Source organism: Etheostoma cragini, chromosome 12 (assembly GCF_013103735.1).
Source record: "Etheostoma cragini isolate CJK2018 chromosome 12, CSU_Ecrag_1.0, whole genome shotgun sequence".
Classification (NCBI taxonomy): Eukaryota; Metazoa; Chordata; class Actinopteri; order Perciformes; family Percidae; genus Etheostoma; species Etheostoma cragini.
In genome coordinates, this window is record NC_048418.1 from 6,716,285 (window position 1) to 6,737,802 (window position 21,518).

General features: G+C 43.5%; 1 protein-coding gene across 6 annotated transcripts; it reads left to right on the forward strand.

Moving 5' to 3' along the window:
• The first annotated feature begins 638 nt into the window (after positions 1–638).
• chd8 (chromodomain helicase DNA binding protein 8) lies at positions 639–21,406 on the forward strand. Of its 6 annotated transcripts, none has more exons than XM_034888373.1 (39): positions 639–765; positions 1,872–2,896; positions 3,061–3,372; positions 4,459–4,569; positions 5,720–6,219; positions 6,364–6,475; positions 6,907–7,113; positions 7,280–7,348; positions 7,447–7,502; positions 7,611–7,728; positions 8,519–8,602; positions 8,735–8,872; positions 8,958–9,079; positions 9,354–9,597; positions 9,681–9,857; positions 10,261–10,404; positions 10,646–10,744; positions 10,851–11,010; positions 11,362–11,572; positions 11,686–11,881; positions 12,057–12,227; positions 12,373–12,666; positions 12,864–13,084; positions 13,175–13,377; positions 13,483–13,639; positions 13,743–13,832; positions 13,965–14,068; positions 14,237–14,360; positions 14,763–14,838; positions 14,962–15,233; positions 15,630–15,862; positions 16,163–16,813; positions 17,023–17,126; positions 17,232–17,453; positions 17,678–17,773; positions 17,890–18,003; positions 19,064–19,165; positions 19,259–19,363; positions 20,312–21,406. In XM_034888373.1, exons 2-39 carry the CDS (start codon positions 1,973–1,975, stop codon positions 20,672–20,674), a joined length of 7,686 nt encoding a protein of 2,561 aa, XP_034744264.1. In that variant the 5' UTR covers positions 639–765; positions 1,872–1,972; the 3' UTR covers positions 20,675–21,406. The 6 variants fall into 6 exon arrangements, with proteins under 6 accessions (XP_034744264.1, XP_034744261.1, XP_034744263.1 ...); XM_034888370.1 differs by having other exon boundaries at positions 17,020–17,126; positions 20,312–20,674; XM_034888372.1 differs by having other exon boundaries at positions 6,910–7,113; positions 17,020–17,126; positions 20,312–20,674.
• Positions 21,407–21,518: the final 112 nt, after the last annotated feature.

Sequence of the window (21,518 nt, forward strand, 5' to 3'; positions counted from 1 at the left end):
ATGCCATGAGCAGAATAATCTGGTTTTTAAAAACAGACCAAACGACTAATAATTATATATCAATCTGTCGTTATGGGCACTAGAGGGCACCATAACACCAATCCCACAAAACTGAATAACTAATGGCACCACACGAATCATCATATAGTACTTGGACGTAAGCAGCTGTTGTTATCTCAAAATGTAATAATAATCAACAAAAAAACACCAATGTGTCCACGGGGTCTGTATAATTTTTAGAGAGTAATAAAGAAATATTACACGATGAGGTGAACTCCTTAGCTGAAGCCAATGTAATAAAACCCCAAGCAAAAAACCGGACAGTGTCATTCACACACAAGCTTGTAAGGTTATACAGTCCATTAAACTTTGGGGATAATTAAAACACCGTTTATATTTTCCTCCAGTCAGCTCTAAAAGGGCCTGAGCTTTCTAATGTGAGCATACATGGCAGTAAAACGGCAAAATTGAAGATCATTCAATCAAACGATCACAGCTAGGCCGCATTTATTGTTTTCTCAACCTAACTACGGCTTTCATCCCGCCCAGAAGTGGCCGTATATTTGACGGATAGCTCTTACTGCCAATGAAATAGCCGTATGCTGCCGGTTGAGAGAAAACTGACCAATCATCGTTTGATAGCATGCAAGGGGCACGCATTCTACGCTTTCTCTGGCAAGAATGTTAGTTCCTGCTCTTCCCTGGCCGTTTCCTGTAATCGTACAGTGTTGTGAGACGGAGAAAGCCATGTGTGTCGATGCAAAGGTAAATTTAGCACCCCGAAATTATTACTGTGAGAGTTAGGGCAGTGGATATGATGGTTATTTTCATGTATTTTTGCCGAAAAATAGACGCAGACCAACCGAAACAGTATTGCGGCCTAACGCGTCTCTGAACGTTGACGGGCAATGGTTATTGTGGCACGTTGCTTTGGTTTGGTCCGGTTTGTTGATGAGATTGAAGAAGTCCGGTAGTCTGACTGGATGGTAGTAAATGACAGAGAAGCGAGGAAACTGTTCCAAACATCAATTCATCATGTGTATAAGCCTGAATATGTTTTCGGTGCCACGCACGCTTTTGTAATAGGCACATATTGGTCGCGATACAAGCTAATGCTAGCCGACGGGTTAGTAAGAGACTGCAATACGACCAGAGGAAAGCATCCTACCTCCCCAGCATCAGTGTCCTTCTTTCACTAACGTTACCAACTATTTTCATTCACCGAATGTTCCCTGGGTAGTAGAGCGTTGTGTAGGGATATTGTAACCTAGCCTAAATGTGGATTGGAAACCTTTAATATCACATTGAAAGCATTTTGTAGACAATGTGGCCATGAGTTGGATGCTATTTTCAACAGGATTTTTTTGGGGTGTTTTATGTTACTTTAAAAAAATGTTTTATTTCATTAATGTTAAACAAGTTAGTAGTGTGGTGCTTTTGACTCACACTCCCATACTTGATCATTACAGTCTAAGCTCATAAGAAGAAAAGTGTCAGTGTGTCCGTATGAAAGTTTTGGGTTTAGTAAACAATACTTTCTTTCTGTGTATTATGAACCGGTGATGTGGATAGGCATCAAAGAACCATCGAAACAAATTTGGAGCTGAAAAGGAAACCAGGACTAGAAGTTACAGTATTGCCGTTTGCCATTAATGGCAAAGTTTCCAAGTTTCTGTCTGCTTCTTGGGATTTTTGTATACTTTATATACTTATATATAACAAACCATACTAACCATTGAATGAGGCCCACCAAATTGTAGTTGTTGCATACACGTTTAGGCTATAAAAGCATTGGTATAACATTTGTTTGAATATGCTGAAAGTCTTTTATTTGTGCTTTATTTACATCAGTGTTTCTCCTCTTTTACCAGCTGTTTACTTAAAAGTTGAGAAGAACTGGTCTGCAACTGTTAAGCTTCCATCTCGGAGTCGTTTTAACATTGTGCCTGTCTCCCTGTGTGGAGTGGGCAAGATGGCAGACCCCATCATGGACCTCTTTGAGGACACACCCCTGTTTAACCTTGATGCCCTACCTGATGACTCCTTCTCTCAGGGCTCCTCAGACCCTGTGGAGGAGGCACTTAAGCTGGCGTTGGGTCAGGTGGACCCACCCACGGAACCTGAGCTCATGGTCAATGCAGGCCTTGGTGTTTCTGTAGCAGCTCCTGCCATTCCGGACCCTGCCCCTGTTCAAGTCCCCACACAGCAGCCAGTGCAAGTGGCGACTGACCAGACTGTTACCATAGCTGCAGCTCGCACTGTAGCCACAGTCCCTGCTCCTACCCCGGTTAATACTGTACCTCAGATCCAGAACACCTTACCAATTGTCAGCAGCACCAGCGTGGTCACCAGTAGCACTGTCCTGCTGAGTTCCCCTTTGACTGTTTCCAGCTCCCCAATCACCACCACTGCCACCACGCAGCAGCTCACACAGATAACTCATCAGTTCACTCCACAGCAGTTAGCTGCCATCACACAGCAGGCCGGTGGTAAAATTGTCATTCTCAAAGGTCCCCAGGGTCAAGCCCAGGTGCTGCAGACTGTATCAGGAGCCCAAGGCCAGACCAGTGGAAAGGTAATCCGTGTGTTGTCTGGAACTCCTCTTAAACCTGGCATGTCCATACTGCAGGGGGGGACAGTCTTGAATCAGGCGAGCCCGGGACAAACTCAAGTCAAAGTGGGTGCAACAGGGGTGCAGAGGCTGATGCAGTCTCCCAATGGGCCAGTGAAACAAATGGTGCTGACCTCCATGCCCCAGCAGACGCAAGGCCAGACAGTTCAGGTGCAGATCCCTGCCCAAACACAGATGGCTCAAGGCCAGGCCCAAGCTACCCAGATCCAAGTCCAGACCCAAGGCCAGGTACAGCTCCAGCCAGCCATGCAGGCCCAAACACAGGTAAGCATCACCTCTTCTCAGCTGTCAGGTTGACACCTTGTAGAGGTGTCCGTCTGACAGCTGCACCACAGCAGGTGAAGCACATGAGTGGTTTGCTATCATTTTTGTTGCGGTTTTTTGTTTTTTAGGTCAGTCTTTTTCCTAAACTGTACATCTGTTTTTAGGGTGGTGAAGCAAAGCGGATCACACTGGTTCTCCAGCAGCCCTCCCAGGCTGGCTCTGCTGCAACAGCGGGTCAAGCTCAGCAGCAGCTCACACAAGTCCAACAAGTTCAGACAGCCCAAGGGGGCCAGCAGCATCAGATCCCAGCTCGATTAGTGCTGGGGCAGCTCCCCGGAGGCAAACTGGTGCTCCAGGGCAGCCAGCTAGCAGCATTGACCCAGGCTCGGGCTGCAGGCCAGGCTGGAGGGCAGCCTAAAGTCCTCACAATTCAGCTGCAGGTGCAGCAGCAGCCCAACCAACAAGGAGGAATTAAGGTAAGACAGAAGTGTTTTAGAGTTTGAAAGGTTCAAACTACTTGTTTGTTTAATCACATTATCAGTGGTAATTTTCTATAGTACATGTCATTTCTTTAAGCTCTTATTTATATTCTTCCCTTGTTTTGCTCTTAGCTCTTATGTTCTCTTTTATGATAGTGTGAAGTGTTGTCTTAATACAAGCTGCTGGTTATTTTCTATTGATGCAATGGAGAGGGGTCTTTAAAGGTCTTTTGTTTTACTGATGATGATGATGATGATGATGATAATAATAGAAGCAAGAGTTATCCCCAGTACACTCAATATTGAAAACTGTCTACTTATTCCACCAGTCCAAAGAAGACAGTTATTTCTAATTGTGCATTCTGAAATCTGAGCCCCTCTGCCATGTTGGTGCCCGGCAAAATGTCTCCAGCTTCCACAACAAATGTGGCTCTGTGTGGCCAATAATGGCCAATGCTTTTGTTTGCTAAAATTTGTGTTGGACTAGGGTATTTGTTTCTGCTTGTTTCAGCCCTTCAAATTTAATATTGCTGTAACAGTCCACCACAAATGATCAATGGCTACTTTTGTGTAGCTGGGACAAATCAGCCCAAATAATGAATATTCCCACAATGACTCTATAACCTGGTATTCATTAGCATTTTATTTTAACTCTAGCTTCTTTTATCAGCCATAGAAGGACATTCATTGTTTTTTAATGCATCAGTACACTCAGGAACCAGTGACTTTCTGATGCAATGGAGTGGGCAAGTTCTAGAAAAAATCTTGAGATAAAGAAAAGACTAAATAATTTAAGGAAATATGTTTGTTTTGCTGCCTTATTCAGAGTTAGATATGAAAGATCAAAATCAGTTTTATCTGTGTTCATTCAAATCTAGTCTTGCATGTCAGTATGGTCTGACTACACTGCTGATCTATCTGACTTTTCCTAAGACGCCAAACAAGCAGATTTCACAAAATGTTCTTTAAAACCCTGAAGATTCTCACATCACATACTGTAACTGCTGTAGTCTTTTATACATTTGTAAATTTACTTTGGTTAGGGGACTGTGATTTGACATGTCTCTTCGTTCCCTCTCACAGTACCAGCTGGTCTCAGGAGCTGGCGCTGGCAGCCCACAGGTGTTGCAGATCTCGCAGGGCCAAGGAGGACAGAGAGTTGCAGTGCCACTAAAAATGCTTCTGCAGCCACAGGTAGACCTCCCAGGGCTTAAGATTAACATTTTAAAGTAGTTGTCGGCTTGGCAACCAGGCGTTAGCTTTTGGTTGGTGAAATTGACGGCTGCCATGTTTTAAACTTTAAATTTCCTATATATTTATACCACACATTTAATAATGAAACAATGAGATAATGGCTTGCAATATAATTTTCCATCCCTCTCAAACAGGGGTGCAACAGATCACAAAACTCACAGATCAGATCAATGTTTTGGGTCACAAATTTGATAAATTTTTGGAATCACACACATTTTAAACGGTTATTAAAAATGTAATATTAATTAACTTTTAACAATGCTTACTACTTTCAACAGTAAATTGCTATTAAAATAATAAGAAGAAAAAAAGATGAGAGAGGGTTATTTTTCAATAGCTTTGATAGTGACCAAGTGGCAAGTGCTAGTTTGTCTTTTAGCTAGCTCAGAGCTTTAGCGGCAAACAGTTGTAAGTCCTGGCGTTGTAATCCTCTACAGTGAAATACAGTCACACGTTTATACCGCTTTACTGTCAGCATTTTACCCGTGTTGATTCCAGTTACTACTGTAGCTGGTGGTTGGCTAACGATAACTGCTGTGTAATGTGTTATTAGTGTTTACTAGCGGGACAAGCAGTGATGTTTCTGTTGCTTCTAGCGTGGGTTTCGGAGCATCAGAGAGAAGCACAGACATTAAAGTGGCACCGGAGTGAGGCACCGAAACCGGCATTGCTGTTTCGTCCAGTAGCTAGATACCGGGAACCAGTGCTATAATAGCACTGGATTTTAACATGTGCCGTTAAGTGAACAGAAAATTGTGTTGCCTGTATCTTTGTCAAGGCAAACGCGCTTGTGGGGAAAGCAGTCGAACAACAGCGCACGTATGTAGTGTTTTCAGATTTACTGAGACAACCAAATACAATATTGACTACTTTTGAAATAAGATTTTCCAGTTTTAAGTTTTGTTTTGTTTTTATATATTAAAAAAACACATATTGAACAGGTGGTTGCCAAAGGGGGCAACCAGAGACCACGAAACGGTTGTCGTTTGACTAAATCGGGCAGCCGTTACTGTCAAGTCTTAACTCCAGATGTACATTGACTTTTTCTATATAAAGTCTTCTGGACTCTCTAACATTCTCCTTCACACAGACAAGCTCGGCATCCTCGGCTGGCGGCACAGTATCTGTGGTAAAGGTCATCAACACGTCGGCTGCAGGCCCCTCCACTACAACCACCACTTCGTCCCAGGCCATCCGCATCACCAAGGCCCCTGGCGAGCCTGCCTCTGTGCGACGGGTAGAGATACTCTGCAAGCAGGAGAAAGCAAACCGTATTGTGGCTGAAGCCATAGCCCGGGCCAAAGCACGTGGGGAGAAGAACCTTCCCAGAGTCCTCAACCAGGATGAGCTTCCAGCCACACAGACCTCCCCAGAAGTGGGGGGCACTGTGACTGTGGTGTCTGCTACTAAGAAAAAGACCAGCGGAGGAGGAAACAAGAAGAAAAGTCCTGTAGCTGGAGGAACAACGACCAAAAGCACAGGGGGGCAGTGCAAGAGCAAAGGGAAGACACCAGGAGGAACAACTGGAGTAACTGGAGGCACCGTAATACCTGGGACTGGGAACAAGAGTAAAAGCAAGACTAAGACAAAGTAAGTGATATGTATATGAGGAGTCGATGAGAAATGAAATCATTTGAATGTAACTTACGTTGCATTGCTTGGAAATGTGGCCTTGTAGAAAACAGTATTCTTTACTTTCTTCTTCATTCTGTGTCTCCCTCCACCTTCCCGCAGCACTATTACTCTGGTGGGAGCAAAGAAAAGAAAGAGAAATGCGTCCTCAGACCACTCTGATGGGGAGCTGAGCCCTGCCTCACCTACTGCTCTGGATGATGACTTGATTACGGTACAAAGACATTCATGGTCACATAAATAGGATCAGCACACTTTTATAAAGGAGCTAGGTTAATGGTCCGGTGACCTGACGAACCTACATCTAGGTGTGTGGCCTGCACAGAGTAATAAGTGGTTCTTGTGGGAGATTGCCAGCATTCAGACGTGACTGTAATATTTTCCTTAGGATGTTATTGTTTCAAATAACTGACTTGTAATAATACCTGTCATACTATCAACACATTTTACAAAGCATGCTTCTTTTTTTGGTCTAATATGAAGTAGAAGAAATGCTGCACACGGAGGTGGAACATTGATTGTGTACTGATGTCACGTGTGTGCGTGTGCGCGTGTGCGTCTGCGTGTGTGTGTGTGTGTGTGTTCTGTCTTCGTCTGCTTGACCTTTAAAAACACACTAAATTTTCGGCTCTGTCTTTTGGCCAGAAGAGGCGCTCCAATCGTGTGGTGAAGAGGAAGAAATACACTGAGGACCTGGATATCAAGATAACGGATGATGAAGATGAGCAGGAAGATGTAGATGTTACTACAACTGCGGCAGCTGTGGCCTCCATCAGTGGCGGGAGTGCAGCGCAGCTTAAACAGGAGCTGGAACTGGATGTTGAAGGACAGCCCAGCATGCAGTTCTTTGTGGTGAGTGTACAAATATTTTAACATCTCTTCATTAAGAGATGGACACTGGTTTAATTTAGTTGGTTAGTACATGGGTATTTGCAGTGTTGCATTTCAACATTAAGAGGTTTGAAGGTGCGTAGGTCAACAGTCTTTAGTGTATTAATCTTTTTTTTTTTTTTTACAGGAAAACCCAAGTGAGGAAGATGCTGCCATTGTAGACAAAGTTCTGTCTTTGAGGTTAACCAAAAAGGAGGTATGTTTTATCCATTTATTTTAATTCCTAAACAATTTTTTAATTATTAAAATTTAACTTTAACTTTGAGAATACTAAAAACCTGTCTTGTCTTCAAGGTGTGTCCGGGCCAGTACACCACTGTTGAAGAATTCTTTGTAAAATACAAGAACTAGTAAGTTTTGATATCTTAATAAATAACTTTGGCCTTCCTACTTATTTGACAATTTCTATTTCTTGAGGAGACATCCTTATGCGTAAAACTTGATTCTCTTGTTCTCAGTTCCTACTTACATTGTGAGTGGGCCAGTTTGGCTCAGCTGGAGAAAGATAAGAGGATCCATCAAAAGATCAAGAGGTTTAAGACCAAGCACGCACAGATGAGGCACCTCTTCCAGGAGGTGAGATGGGAGCACATGCTGAAACCTCTTTATTTTAGGATGTAGTTCAGCATAGTGATGGCGAAATGAAGCTTTGTGAAGCAATTCTCTTTTTTTCTGAGCCCACTAGATGGGGCATTCTCTGCAAGAAAGGGTTGACCCAGTGGGCCCTATATCCCCATTGACCAACAAACACTTGGTCTAAAGTCGGTAACGCACCACTTCATTGTTATTTTAACAACATATTAGTAAAATGAGCCTAGGCTCGTGCACAGCGCGCACACACTATGCTTGTTACACACACACAGACACACACAGGGAAGCAAAGAAGCACACACACACACACGCAAAAGATAAAATGCTAAAGATAAAAATAAAAGTATTACAGTGCAATTCGCCATCATAATAGCAATGTGTCAAGGTACAAACGCGCCTGGCTTTGAAAGGGAATGGGCGATGACACTTAGATTGGGTTATTGCGTTTCACGCCTAAAACACACCTTTGACTTAATGAAGACGCTAAGTACAACCCTTTTGAACCAACCGCCCAGAGCACATACCCTTTTTGTCGGCGTCAAACTAAAGTGGACTTTGAAACGCACCTGCGCCAGGCGCTTCCTGCCATGCGTTTAGATCGCTAAAATAGGTTCCAGTGAATTGCCATTCTTTTTAACATTTTCTTTGAACAGAGAACGCCATCTAGTGAGCTCAGAAAATGGTTCACGAAACTTCATTTGGGCGTCACTAGTTCAGCTGCTTGAACTATAACTTTGAACATATTTCCACTCTCTGACCCTGTGGTTCTGTCCAGGATGAGGAGGCTTTTAACCCAGACTATTTAGAGGCAGACAGGATCCTGGACGTTTCCCACAGTGTGGACAAGGACAATGGCGAGGTGAGAGACCAGGCCGTGTATAACTTCATAATTCCGTGCTGTTTTTTTTTTGGCAGATTTATGACAATTTCATCAGGTAGTATGTTTGCAATAGTTCAATACTTTCTTTCACTTCCCCCCCCCCCCCTCCAGCCTGTTATCTACTACTTGGTTAAGTGGTGCTCTCTGCCTTATGAAGACGCTACTTGGGAACTGAAGGAGGACGTGGATGAGGGAAAAGTCGAAGAATTCAAGAAAATCCAAAACCGACAACCTCGCCTAAAAAGAACCGTAAGTTGTCAGGTGGAAGATGGCCAGTAGTGTTTTTACCTTCTTCTCTTCTTTTCATACATTTTTTTTCCTTCTCTCTTATCAGCCACGGCCGTCTGCCAGTTCATGGAAGAAGTTGGAGGAGACCAGAGAATACAAAAATGGCAACATACTTCGAGAGTACCAACTTGAAGGTGTCAACTGGCTGCTCTTCAACTGGTACAACAGGTATTTATCACATCGGCACACACTACACTCCATGTTGACCTGCAGCAAAGTGCATTTTGAACCCACATATAAACCACATTTGTTTTACTGGCTAAAGCGCTGTAATTAAAGTAGTAGCAGTAGCAACTATAGATTTCCAAGTGTAGTATAGCATAACATGAAGCAACAAGATGAAGAAGTCATTTTGTCATATTCTGGAACAAGCTGGTTCATTTGGAATGATGCTTGATTCTCCCAAGGTTTCTCTAATTACTTTTGGTTTCTTGTCTCTCAGGCAGAACTGTATTCTGGCAGATGAGATGGGTCTGGGGAAGACCATCCAGTCTATCGCACTGCTGGCTGAAGAGTATGATGCTGGCGTCCAAGGCCCTTTCCTTGTCATCGCTCCCCTCTCCACCATCACCAATTGGGAGAGGGAGTTCAGCACGTGGACCGACATGAATGCTATCGTCTACCATGGTAGCCTGGCCAGCCGACAGATGATTCAGCAGTATGAGATGTACTGCAAGGATGACAAGGTGGGGTTATTGAGTACGATTGTTGTTGTTGTTGTTGTTGTTGATTAACTTTCTTGATGTTAAAAATGCCATTCTGCCTACAGGAGCACTTAATTCCAGGTGCATACAAGTTTGACGCCCTCATTACAACATTTGAGATGGTGTTATCTGACTGCCCAGAGCTGAGGGAGATCTCCTGGCGTTGTGTAATCATTGATGAGGCTCACCGCCTCAAGAATCGCAACTGCAAACTGTTGGACAGCTTGAAGATGCTGGATCTGGTGAGTGGACCAGAGCCGAATGTAGGTTTTGCAACAAAACCAATGGTCAAATGTGCGGAGAATTACAAGATGCTGTTTTAATTGGATTAAGACTGTTGTTGTTCTCTAATGCACTTTGTAGTGTGAAACAAACAGTTTGACATTGAAATGAAATGTGAATGGCTTTTCAAGGACTTAATTTGAACTTTTCCTCATTTGCAGTGTTCTTTTCCTATCCCTTCTTATATGATTGTTTGGTCTTCTGTTCCTTCTGTATTGTCACCTGCTTTTATGTTTTTGGTTTTGTTATTCCTTCGGCCTGATGAATATTTTGTCCTACCTCCCCCTTCTTCCTCCATTTCCTCTCTCTTCCTCTGTCCTTCTCTTCCCACCTTCAATTTATGTTCTATGGTTTTTCTCCCAGGAACACAAAGTGTTGTTGACCGGCACTCCTCTCCAGAACACTGTGGAGGAACTCTTCAGTCTGCTTCATTTCCTGGAGCCTGCTCAGTTCCCTTCTGAGACTGAATTCCTCAGAGACTTTGGAGACCTCAAAACAGAGGAACAGGTGGGAAAAATACACTCATGGTGGCATTGACACTCCTATTGACACACTCTGTGTGTCTATGCGGTTTTATGTGTGTATATGTGTTTGTTGTTATGGTTGTCTTGCTACTAGATGCCTAAAATTTCCTTCGGGACGAATAAGGTATCTGTCAATATGTCTGTCTGTCTGTCTGTCTGTCTGTCTGTCTGTATTGTTTAGTTCTTACTGAGCAAATCTTTTTATTTTATTTTTGGGTCCACAGGTTCAGAAGCTGCAGGCCATCTTAAAACCCATGATGTTACGAAGGCTCAAAGAGGATGTTGAGAAAAACTTGGCACCCAAACAGGAGACCATCATTGAGGTTAGTGTAAACAGTGGACTGTCAATGTAAATTCTGAAATGTTAGAATATCTGAACGACACAAACAACGACAACTATTTTGATTCTTTGACTGTGTTTTCTCTCAGGTTGAGTTAACGGATATCCAGAAGAAGTACTACCGGGCTATCCTGGAGCGGAACTTCAGTTTTCTCAGTTTAGGTGCAAACAGTAACAGCAATGTTCCCAACCTACTCAACACAATGATGGAGCTACGCAAGTGTTGCAACCACCCCTACCTCATCAATGGTATTGCATCACAAAATGAACTCAATATTAGCCCTTTGTACTAAACGTCTCACTGTCTGCATGTATGTTTGTAATAGTCAGGCCCAGAAATATCTATTTCCAAAAGCTGCTGACCTGAATTGTTGCCATGTTGTAATTTGAAGAGCAATTCAAGTATTAATAATTCACTTGGCGTTATTTTAGTGTGTATTTATTTTGTGCCATTTTGCAGAATTGGCATATATTAAATCTGAAGGTACAATTCTCTGAAGCTGTCTTTACACGATAAATAGTCTGAGCTGCATTTGCTTGTGACAAACTAGCATCATTTCGTAGCATAATGTAATGGTACCTCTGTTCTTTCTTGTCCAGGCGCAGAGGAGAAGATCGTAGCTGAGCTGCGGGAGGTGTACGACCCCATGGCGCCCGACTTCCATTTGCAGGCCCTTATTCGCTCAGCCGGCAAGCTGGTGCTACTAGACAAGCTGCTGCCTCGCCTTAAGGCTGGTGGCCACAAAGTGCTCATCTTCTCCCAGATGGTGCGTTGCTTAGACATTCTGGAGGACTACCTCATCAACAAGAGGTAAGCCAAATTGTATTTTAATGCAACTGATGATTTTTGTGTTTTTGCCACTGTTCAAAGTATTATGAAGACTTGTTGTGAGATGTGTAAGTTTGTCCCTTTTTTTTCTACAGATACCTTTATGAGCGAATTGATGGCCGAGTGCGTGGAAACTTACGACAAGCTGCTATCGATCGCTTCAGCAAGCCTGACTCGGACCGCTTTGTCTTCCTGCTGTGTACCCGTGCTGGCGGCCTGGGTATTAACCTTACTGCTGCTGACACCTGTGTTATATTTGACTCTGACTGGAACCCTCAAAATGACCTGCAGGTACAAGATTTTACTGTTCTGTCAGGTGTAAAGTTAGTTCAATGAGACTGCAACAATAAACTCTTTGTTTATCACTTTGACGTGTATGTTTTAAAATCCAATTGTTCAAAACTTGACATTTCACATTCTCATTTGTTTTGTCAGCAGCTTCATATGATTTTCTTTTGACCCTCAGGCTCAAGCACGGTGTCATCGTATTGGCCAGTCTAAGGCGGTCAAGGTCTACCGTCTGATCACTAGGAACTCCTACGAGAGGGAGATGCTGGATAAAGCAAGTCTGAAGCTTGGCTTGGACCGTGCCGTCCTGCAGAGCATGAGTGGCAACAAAGAAAGTAACGCCAACGGGGTAAGAGAACCTATCAGTCATTAACTCAAACTGCCAGGTCATTGTTGGGTTAGGCAATTATAATACAGCTTGTTTATTTAAAAAAGCTTGTGTGCTTAATCCAGTTTGACCTGCTCTCTTAAATGGCTTTTTGTGCCTCTTTTAGCAGATCCAGCAATTCTCCAAGAAGGAGATTGAGGACCTGCTAAGGAAGGGAGCCTATGCTGCCATCATGGATGAGAATGATGAAGGCAGTCGCTTCTGCGAGGAGGACATTGACCAGATCCTTCAGCGTAGAGCCACCACCATCACCATCGAGAGCGAGGGCAAGGGCTCCACTTTCTCCAAGGCCAGCTTTGTGGCCTCTGAGAACCGCAATGACATTGCCCTTGATGACCCAGAATTCTGGCAGAAGTGGGCCAAGAAAGCCGACATAGACATGGACTCCATGAACCGGAAGGTAAGTCAAGTTTTTTTTTTTTTTTTTTTGTGAAGATCATATAAGTTTTACAGTGCTGATTGCCACAGCATGTAAAATACTGTAATTGTTTTCTAGTTGAATTAATTATGTAGTTGTATTCTTTTATATGTACTTATATATTAAATGCTTATAAATTGCTTAAAGGAATGGACTAAAAGTTACATCTTCCCCCACAGAACACCCTCGTGATTGACACTCCCAGAGTTCGCAAACAGACCCGCCAGTACTCCACTTTACGAGGTGAAGGTGGAGACCTCTCTGATCTGGATAGCGACGATGAATATCCACCTGCAAATTCCAGACAGTCGCGTGCCTCACGTCGCTCCGACCGCCACAGTGGAGGGGGTTACGGCCGCACTGACTGTTTCAGAGTGGAGAAACACCTGCTTGTCTATGGGTATCTAGGCTTTGTTGCAAAATTTCTCAATGTTTACTCTTTTCTCTCGTCCCTTGTTTTCCCCCTCTTACGTGTTTTCTTCTTCTTCAGTTGGGGTCGCTGGAAGGATATCTTATCCCATGCCAGATGTAAGCGTCGGCTGAGTGATCGTGACGTGGAGACAATCTGCCGTGTCATCCTGGTCTTTTGTCTGCTCCATTATCGTGGGGATGAGAACATCAAGAGTTTCATCTGGGAGCTCATCACACCGCCAGAGAACGGGCGTGAACCCCAAACACTACTCAACCACTCTGGTAGGAGCTACACACAGTCGCTCACAAAATATTCTAAATAGGATCTCTTCTTTCTCAACTGAAAAAGTGGATGAATTAACTGTATAATTTTTTTCCTCTGCCTAGGCCTGTCTATACCTGTTCCCAGAGGCCGGAAAGGAAAGAGGGTAAAAGCCCAGAGCACATTTGATGTTCAGAAGGTGGAGTGGATCCGCAAGTACAACCCTGACACCTTGCTTCTGGATGACAGCTACCGCAAACACCTCAAGCACCAGTGCAACAAGTCAGTGAAGCCCAACCACTTGTGATTTGCCGCGCGTGCGTACGTACACATGTGAAAGCATTGTTATTCCAACACTAAAGCCTTTCTTCTTCTTCTACTTCAGGGTGTTGCTGAGGGTGCGCATGCTCTACTACCTGAAACAGGAGGTGATTGGCGAGCATGCCGACGCTGTCCTGAAAGGGGCTGACAGCAGGTATGTAATACAGCCCTTTGTACAAAAAGCAATGTGCAGCTACACACAGCCTCCATTATGGAAGTTCACTGTGATACCCTCAAACACAATATGCCATGTATTTATTCATTTTACTTTTATTTTGTTTTCCAGGGATGTTGATATCTGGATGCCAGAGATGGAGCAGCAGGAGGTCCCTGCACTATGGTGGGATACTGAGGCAGATCGCTCACTGCTTGCTGGCGTATTCAAACATGGTAGGATCTATATGAGAATTTGGAAAAAAATTGGATTTGTTATGGTTTCAATACAAAATTGTGGTCATGGTCACCTCTGATCTGGAACTTGTCATTGCATGTGTTGAGCATTTTCTGTTGTTTTTGTTTTTTACCGTCATTTTACAGCCTTGACTATCATTTTTCCAGGTTATGAGATGTACACGACAATGCGGGCTGATCCATGCCTCTGCTTCCTGGAGAGAGCTGGTCGGCCTGACGATAAGGCCATTGATGCTGAGCAGCACACTGGTGATGGCGAGCTTGGAGACGAGTGAGGGATTCGGGCTAACTGGGCCAATTAAAACTTATTTGTTAATAGATTCATAGCAGACTAACTGGATATAGAAACATTTTAGACATTTACACATGTATGTCAGCTTTAAAGTATCCCCACCATTATATCTGAAAATGGTCAAAGTTGCAAAATTAGCTACATAACACATAGTGAAAAGGGTTGCCCCTTCCTAGTGTAAATACTAATATTTTTGCATTTATAACAACAAAAAACACATAGGTATCCATTTCTTTTTTTCTAACATACAAACCTACATCTGTGTCCAATGTTTTGCTTTTATCACAAAATGCACAATTTTTATGCTTAACTGCCCCACTATTACTGGACATGTCTCACCCTTTTCCTTCTAAATGGTGCTTCACTGTGTGTGTTGTGTAGTGCTGACTACGATAAGTACTCGGAGGACCCAGAGTTCAAGCCTTTGTCAAGACACGCCAAAGACCTTTTCGAGGAGGTACGAATCTACAACATCACATTGAAGCCATTCTGTCTGCACTAGTTGATTTGCAAAGACTTTTTGGAACCAAGCAATACAAATAAAGAATTGATTAAGTCACTATTTGACCTTGTCCTCCAGCCTGACTCCATGAACGTGGACGATGAGATTTCTGTGGAAGACAAGGTGGGGCCAGTGATCTCCGAAAGCTTGTCCAGCCAGAGTGGTGCATGTGACTGGCCCTCCAGCTCATCACTGACAGCACGGTTGCGGCGGCTGATCACAGCTTACCAACGTAGCTACAGGCAGGAGCAGCTGAAGATGGAAGCCGAGGCAAAGGGCGACCGCAGGCGCAGGCGTTGCGAACAAGCCAGCAAGCTGAAGGAGATTGCACGGCAGGAGCGCCAGCAGAGGTACACTGGTGTTATATTATTTTCTTTTCAATTGTCCCCAGTGGCTGACTAAAAGTATAATCATACTTTGGCTGATACCTAAGTTTTCCATGGGCTAATTACTTTCTTAATTTAAGCCGTTTACTAGTGGAAGAGTGTGCAGCAGTAACTAAAGTTATGTTTACATTCAGTGTTACTTACCAAAATATATTGTTTGTATGCTTGAGATCTAACAAATGTGATGAATGCATTACCTTTTTCTTTAAAAAAAGGTGTTGTTTTAACTTCATGTTTACTATCAAAGCACTCTTCCTCGCCCTTGCCTTTGTTCAGGAAAATATTCTGAAGGAATTGGCTGGAATGTGTGTTAACTATTTTAAATCCTTCACCTCACTTGTATTTCTGTCTTTCTCCCAGGTGGACACGTAGGGAAGAATGTGACTTCTACCGGGTGGTATCAACGTTTGGTGTGGAAAAGATAAAAAAGGAACTAGGTCTTCCGGAGGGAGGAGATCCTGATTTTGATTGGAACCGCTTCCGTACCTTTGCTCGTCTGGATAAAAAAACTGATGAGAGCCTCAGCCGATACTTCCGCTCTTTTGTTGCCATGTGCCGGAGAGTTTGCCACCTGCGGCCAGGCCGTGGTGAAGGTAACTACAGCTACACACGCTGCCAAAATAGGCTTGACTTAGCTACTTGGGAAGCAGTTGGATGCTCACTTTTTGTGAAGGATCACAATGTTTAATCCAACACCATGTAGTTACAACTCTTATCTTGGCTTAAATTATTTACGCACAGGTCTTTTTTTTGTTTGTTGATAAATCCCAGTTTTTATACTCATATTTAATATTTTAATTTGTATTGTTCCTTTTTTAGCAGTTTGATAAAAGCAGAGCATGATGACTTCCCAGTCACATAACCGTAAAGATCTCTTCTCTCATCCCTCTCAGATTTATCAGAGCTTTCCCAGACTGTGGCCCCCATCACTGAGGAGCGTGCTTCGCGTACCCTTTATCGCATTAGCCTCCTGCGTCGCCTCCGTGAGAGAGTCCTACCCCACCCATCCCTGGAGGAGCGTCTGCCTCTGGCGCCGACCAGCTCCGAGCTGCCCGCTTGGTGGAATATACCAGAACATGATCGTCAGCTGATGCTGGGCGCCGCACTGCACGGTGTCAGCCGCACTGAGCTCTCCATATTCCCAGACCCACAGTTCACTTTCACTCAGGCTCGGGAACAGTTCATCCAGAACCAGCAGGCCCCACCACCTCCACCTCAGGCACCGCCCATCATGCCCCTCAGCCAGCCAAAGGCTGAGGAGGACATGCCCATTGTAAAGGAGGAGGGGGCTAAAGAGGACACCCGGTTGCTTGGAGGTGAAATCAGTGTTGCCCTGCAGAACACACCCTTAAGTCAACATGAAGGCAAGGCACGGGGGCCAGGCTGGAGCCTCAAGAGGAGCAGGGGGAGGGTTGGAAAAACAGGAGGAAGGAAGGGTGAGGGAGGGTCGGATTCAGATTCGGATTCGGATTCAGGTTCATCATCATCCGGGCGATCGGGCAGCAGTGATGAAAGTGCAGAGAGTGAGGAAGAGGTGGAAAGAGGTATGTTAGTAGTTAAAGAGAAAAATGTCAAATTCAATTTTTGAACTCCGAGAGTGTCAATCACAAGTGTGTTCTGTGGGGGGGGGGGGGGGGACGTAACTTTTAGCCCTTTACATATTACTCTCGCAATTAATAAGGATTAAATATATATATATAACCTGTACACAATTTCTATTGGTATATTATTTAATATTGTATTTTCTAAGCAGGCATGAAGCTGTGTGATGTGGATGAAGAGAATAGTTTACTCTCCATGACTCAATCTCAGGATGGCATTCTTCCTCCCGATCCTCTCAGAGTGGATTGGCCCAAGGTAAAATAATGTTAATTTAGAAGCATTTAACTTAAAGGAAGAAAAACACACGTAAATATTTATTGATGTGAACGAATGATGCATGGGGCTCCATCTTTGTCTCAGGACCGTGTGTTGATCAACCGTCTGGACAGTTTGTGTACGCTGACGCTGACTGGTCAGTGGCCCTCAGGGCGGCGCTACATGCCCGAGGCGCCACTCAACACAAGCTCAGAGCTGGCGGGTGACGAGATGGCCTACACAAGGGTAATCCGTAAACCCAGCAGCACGCCTGGTGGCCCTGGGGAAGATGGAGAAGATGGAGAGTTCACTGTCAAGCTCCTTAAGGTGAGAAAACAGTCAAGGATGAAATGTTATCTAAGATAAATGCAGGTCATTGAATACGCACCCAGACAACAGATCGTATGTTCCTTTTCTTTGCTAATAAACATTTTTACCTGTATGAATCTGAGAGGTTTTAGTGCTGTCAAAACAATTTCCGCCAGTGTTTAAAGTCACTACAAGGGGATGCTGTGGTATGAAGTTCATGACTCCGTTTGCCATCCTGTCAGGAGGAGGGGCTGAAGCTGACCTTCTCTAAGCATGCCCTGATGCCCAATGGCTCAGGGGGAGAGAGCAGTGGTCGTAAAAGGCGCAAGGACCAAGAGGTACGTGAATCGGATCTACATGTTCTCCCCTTTAGAACGGGTGGAGTCAGATGCAAAAAACAAACAAAGCTGCTTCGGATTTAGTTTAACTTTTTTTCCGGCTGTCTCTCTTTTAGTTATCAGACCCAGATGGACTCAATGATCCACTGGAGCGTACTCCTCGGCGCAGGGACCCTCCCACCTGGTTGAAGGAGAACCCAGATTATGAGGTGGAGGGAGACATGCTGGAGGTATTGACGATTAGTCGTCATACATATAATTGCGATTAGTGGCTTATTTGTCTATTTCTGTTCACTTTATGCCACACAGCTTCATCTTAAAATAGTTTTCTGAAACAACGGTTCACCTCTCAGATCTGCACAGATTTATTTTAAAGAGCCTGTTCTTAAAACTGTTGTGTTGGCTGACCTAATGGATGATTGCATTTTCAAAAGTTAATATGCAATGGGAATACACACTGCCTGTGTTAACTGTTCCTACTTCCACTAGCTTCCAGACCGTGATTTTGGGAGATTTGTTTTGTCTCCATGACCGAAGTTGATCCTCACTTAGGGGTTACTTTGCGAATTGCGCCCACCTCGCTCACACTACTGAACACACACTTGCTAGCCTTGCGATATGCACTGAGCTATCCCTAGAAGGAGCTACACTACTCCTATAACACTGTTATAACACTCCATCTAAACCTTTTTATGTTAATGAGCTCATTAGGAAAGCTGGATGGGAGTGACGACTCCAGCATAACTTTCCCCAGGGCTGTCAAACATACTGCTGCACCTGTAGCGGAAAATCTCTATAAATCAAGAGAGCCGTCATTGTCCTCTTTCTGTCCCCATCTTATACGATCTCATATGAACTGAAACAGAAGAACCTGCCCAACAGCAGTAAGATCGAGACAGAAACGCTCTCTTTTTCAGTGGTTTTATTTTTCTGAAATTAGAACCTTGTGCTCAGGTAGACACTTTATTTACCCAACAGATTAATATTCACCTTTTTTACTTTCTATTTGTTGTCATTTGTAACATTGGCTTTGAATTGCCTTGATTGTGGAATCCAATGATTATCCAAAATGGTTGCATTAAGCTGAAATAATCACACTCAGGTAATTATATAATTATTGCAAGAGGACTTAGATATACTCATAAAACTTATGAGTAATGAAATAGGACCAACTCTTCATCAAGTGCCAAGTTTGTGCTGCTTATAATAAGGCCCTGACCTCGGGCTGACCAGGAAACAAAATGTCTTAACTACGTTTCTGCTTTATTACATCATTTTGTGTTTCCTCAGCTTCTTGTGAACCGGAGCAAGAGGAAGAGAAGGAGGAGGGCAGATAAAGCCCTGACTGGCAGTGAGAAGGTCAAAGTCATTAACATGAGGACAGGAAAGAAGGTGACACATACAGCGATTGGTTTCACATACTTAATTTGTGGGCTGTGTTATCTCTTGCAAACAGACAAAGATCCAATTTTTTTTCCTCTGTAGGTCGGAGCTGCTTTCTGTCCAATGCTGCAAGATCTGAGGGAATATCTGGAGGAGAATCCTGATAATGCTGTAGCACCAGACTGGTCTGAAACCGTTCGAAACTCGGTTCGTACAAGACTTTGCAGTGTAGTGTGACTTTCCGAACCTAAATTTGGTAGAAAACTTTGCTGAAAATTAGCTGAAATGTAGTTAAAGAGTAACTCTTGCCAAAATGGTCTCTGTTGGTGTTTCCGGTCGCTGACATCTTGCCAGTCAAAACGAGTCAATCTCTGAATGCAACGTAACAGGGAGGAGAATAAAGATGGAAAGCTCCTAAAGCTTAGTTCCATATAAATGCGTAATTTGTTGTTTTGTCGCTAGTGAAAAACGATATTGACCTCATAATTGAAAAAGGAGCCGCATATAAGCATGACATTTCCTCCTATGGAGTCCGTTGATTCGCATTCGGAGATTGATTGATTTTGACTGACAAGATAGCGTAACCAACAACTGCTAAAGTGAGTTGTTCAAAACCTTCCCTTTTAGTCAACTCTGTAAACACAATGTTCTCAATGCTTGCGTTGATGTGTGGAGCCCCCGGTGATACTTGGAGCAAAGTTTCATGTTGTGTCGAGCCTTCTTAGTGTATTAAAAATAGTTATTTTGATGCCGTCATAGTAGGCACTACTATGACGGCATCAAAATAACTATTTCCAGCACTACTATATCCAGCACTCCCATTCAAAAGGCCATTTGACTGAAAAACAAAAAAGTAGGGTAAATCTTAAAAGTCGCATTTCAGTCCTAATTATGCGTTTAAACGAAAGTTTGACTTGGATACTTTCACAAAGATTCTAGTTTGCATTTTGGTGAGAGTTCTGATTTAAGACAAAGTGGCTTGCGGGAAGAATTTTAATTCTTCAAAAATTCTTCATGCATTTATGTACAGAAAAAAGTTTTCTCCCTGATGACTGACGCATCAGAGAAGGGAAACTCTGTGAAAACAAATCCCGCCCTCTTCTTTTTTTTCCATAGTAGACTTTACGGTGTTTAAAATAACATTTCTTCTCACAGGGCTTCCTGCCTGAGACCCTCATCCACCGACTGCTGACTGAGCACTCGGAGATCCCGAAGAAAAGCAGACGCCGCCATCACCACCATCATCACCACCACCACCACACTCCAGAGCCCACCTCTGAGGTGGGCTTGGATGGAGTTGAAGAGGAGACTCTGGTCTCAGATGGAGCCTACATGATGGATGAGGAGGACCTGGAGACCTCCCATCATTTCCTCACCAGTCCAGACTTTGACGTTAAAATGGAGGGCGGTGACAGCCTTTCCCAAGGTGACTACGATAGCTCGGATCAAGAGGCGCTATTGGACGATGTTATCATAGCACAGAAGGACTCTGACTCCTCATCAAGCTCAGAGGATTGACTGAACCCCTCTCCCTGAACACATCTAACTTAGTCCCCTTCTAAAAGATGAATCATGTTATTCTTCATTTATTTTTACCATATTATGTATGAAATTATCGATGAATGTGTTTTTGTTGCTACTTTTATTCATTTATTTTATATAGGATTTTTTTTCCATGAAAGGAGCAGGTTTGCACCCATCTGTTTTCTTTGTTGTGGTCTCAATAGTTCAATCCTTCTCTCCTTGATCCTCCTCTCTGACAAAATGGTAAAAAGCTGAGCTTTCTTTTTTCATGTCTTGTCATTCTCCTTCCAAGCTTATTCTTTTCCATGACATTCCCAGCCATGACCAAAAGGGGACCCCTGCTGTACAGATACCCTTTTCATATGAAATAACCTCAATGCTGGTCCTCGATCGCTACGTGAAACTGGACATGTGTACTCAGCAGAGCCTGGATCCAGATCCCACAATCTTGTTTGGTCAAATGTTCTGTGGCCAGACGAGTCGGTGAACTAAAAAGGGATCCAGTGCTTGGATGTACTGTTATTGTTTTCACTCTAGGGGCGGGGTGGGGGTGGAGAGGGAAAGTATTAGTTACTGAAGCAGTGCTAGGAGGATGGGTGTATTGTACAATGTAGAGCTGGTCAATTGTGTACTATGGTGCAAAGATGATGGCAATGAGTTACTATTCTTGTTTTATGATCTGAGTGTATCTGTGAAATTAATAACAGCAATCTTCAGTGAAAGCAGTTTTGTGTGTATTGTTATTTTTACCAAGTAGAAGAAATAAGGAGGTTTACTGTTTGTACACAAATTGGTCCATCAGTGGTTTCTACTTATAGTGTTAGCCAAATGAAGCTTC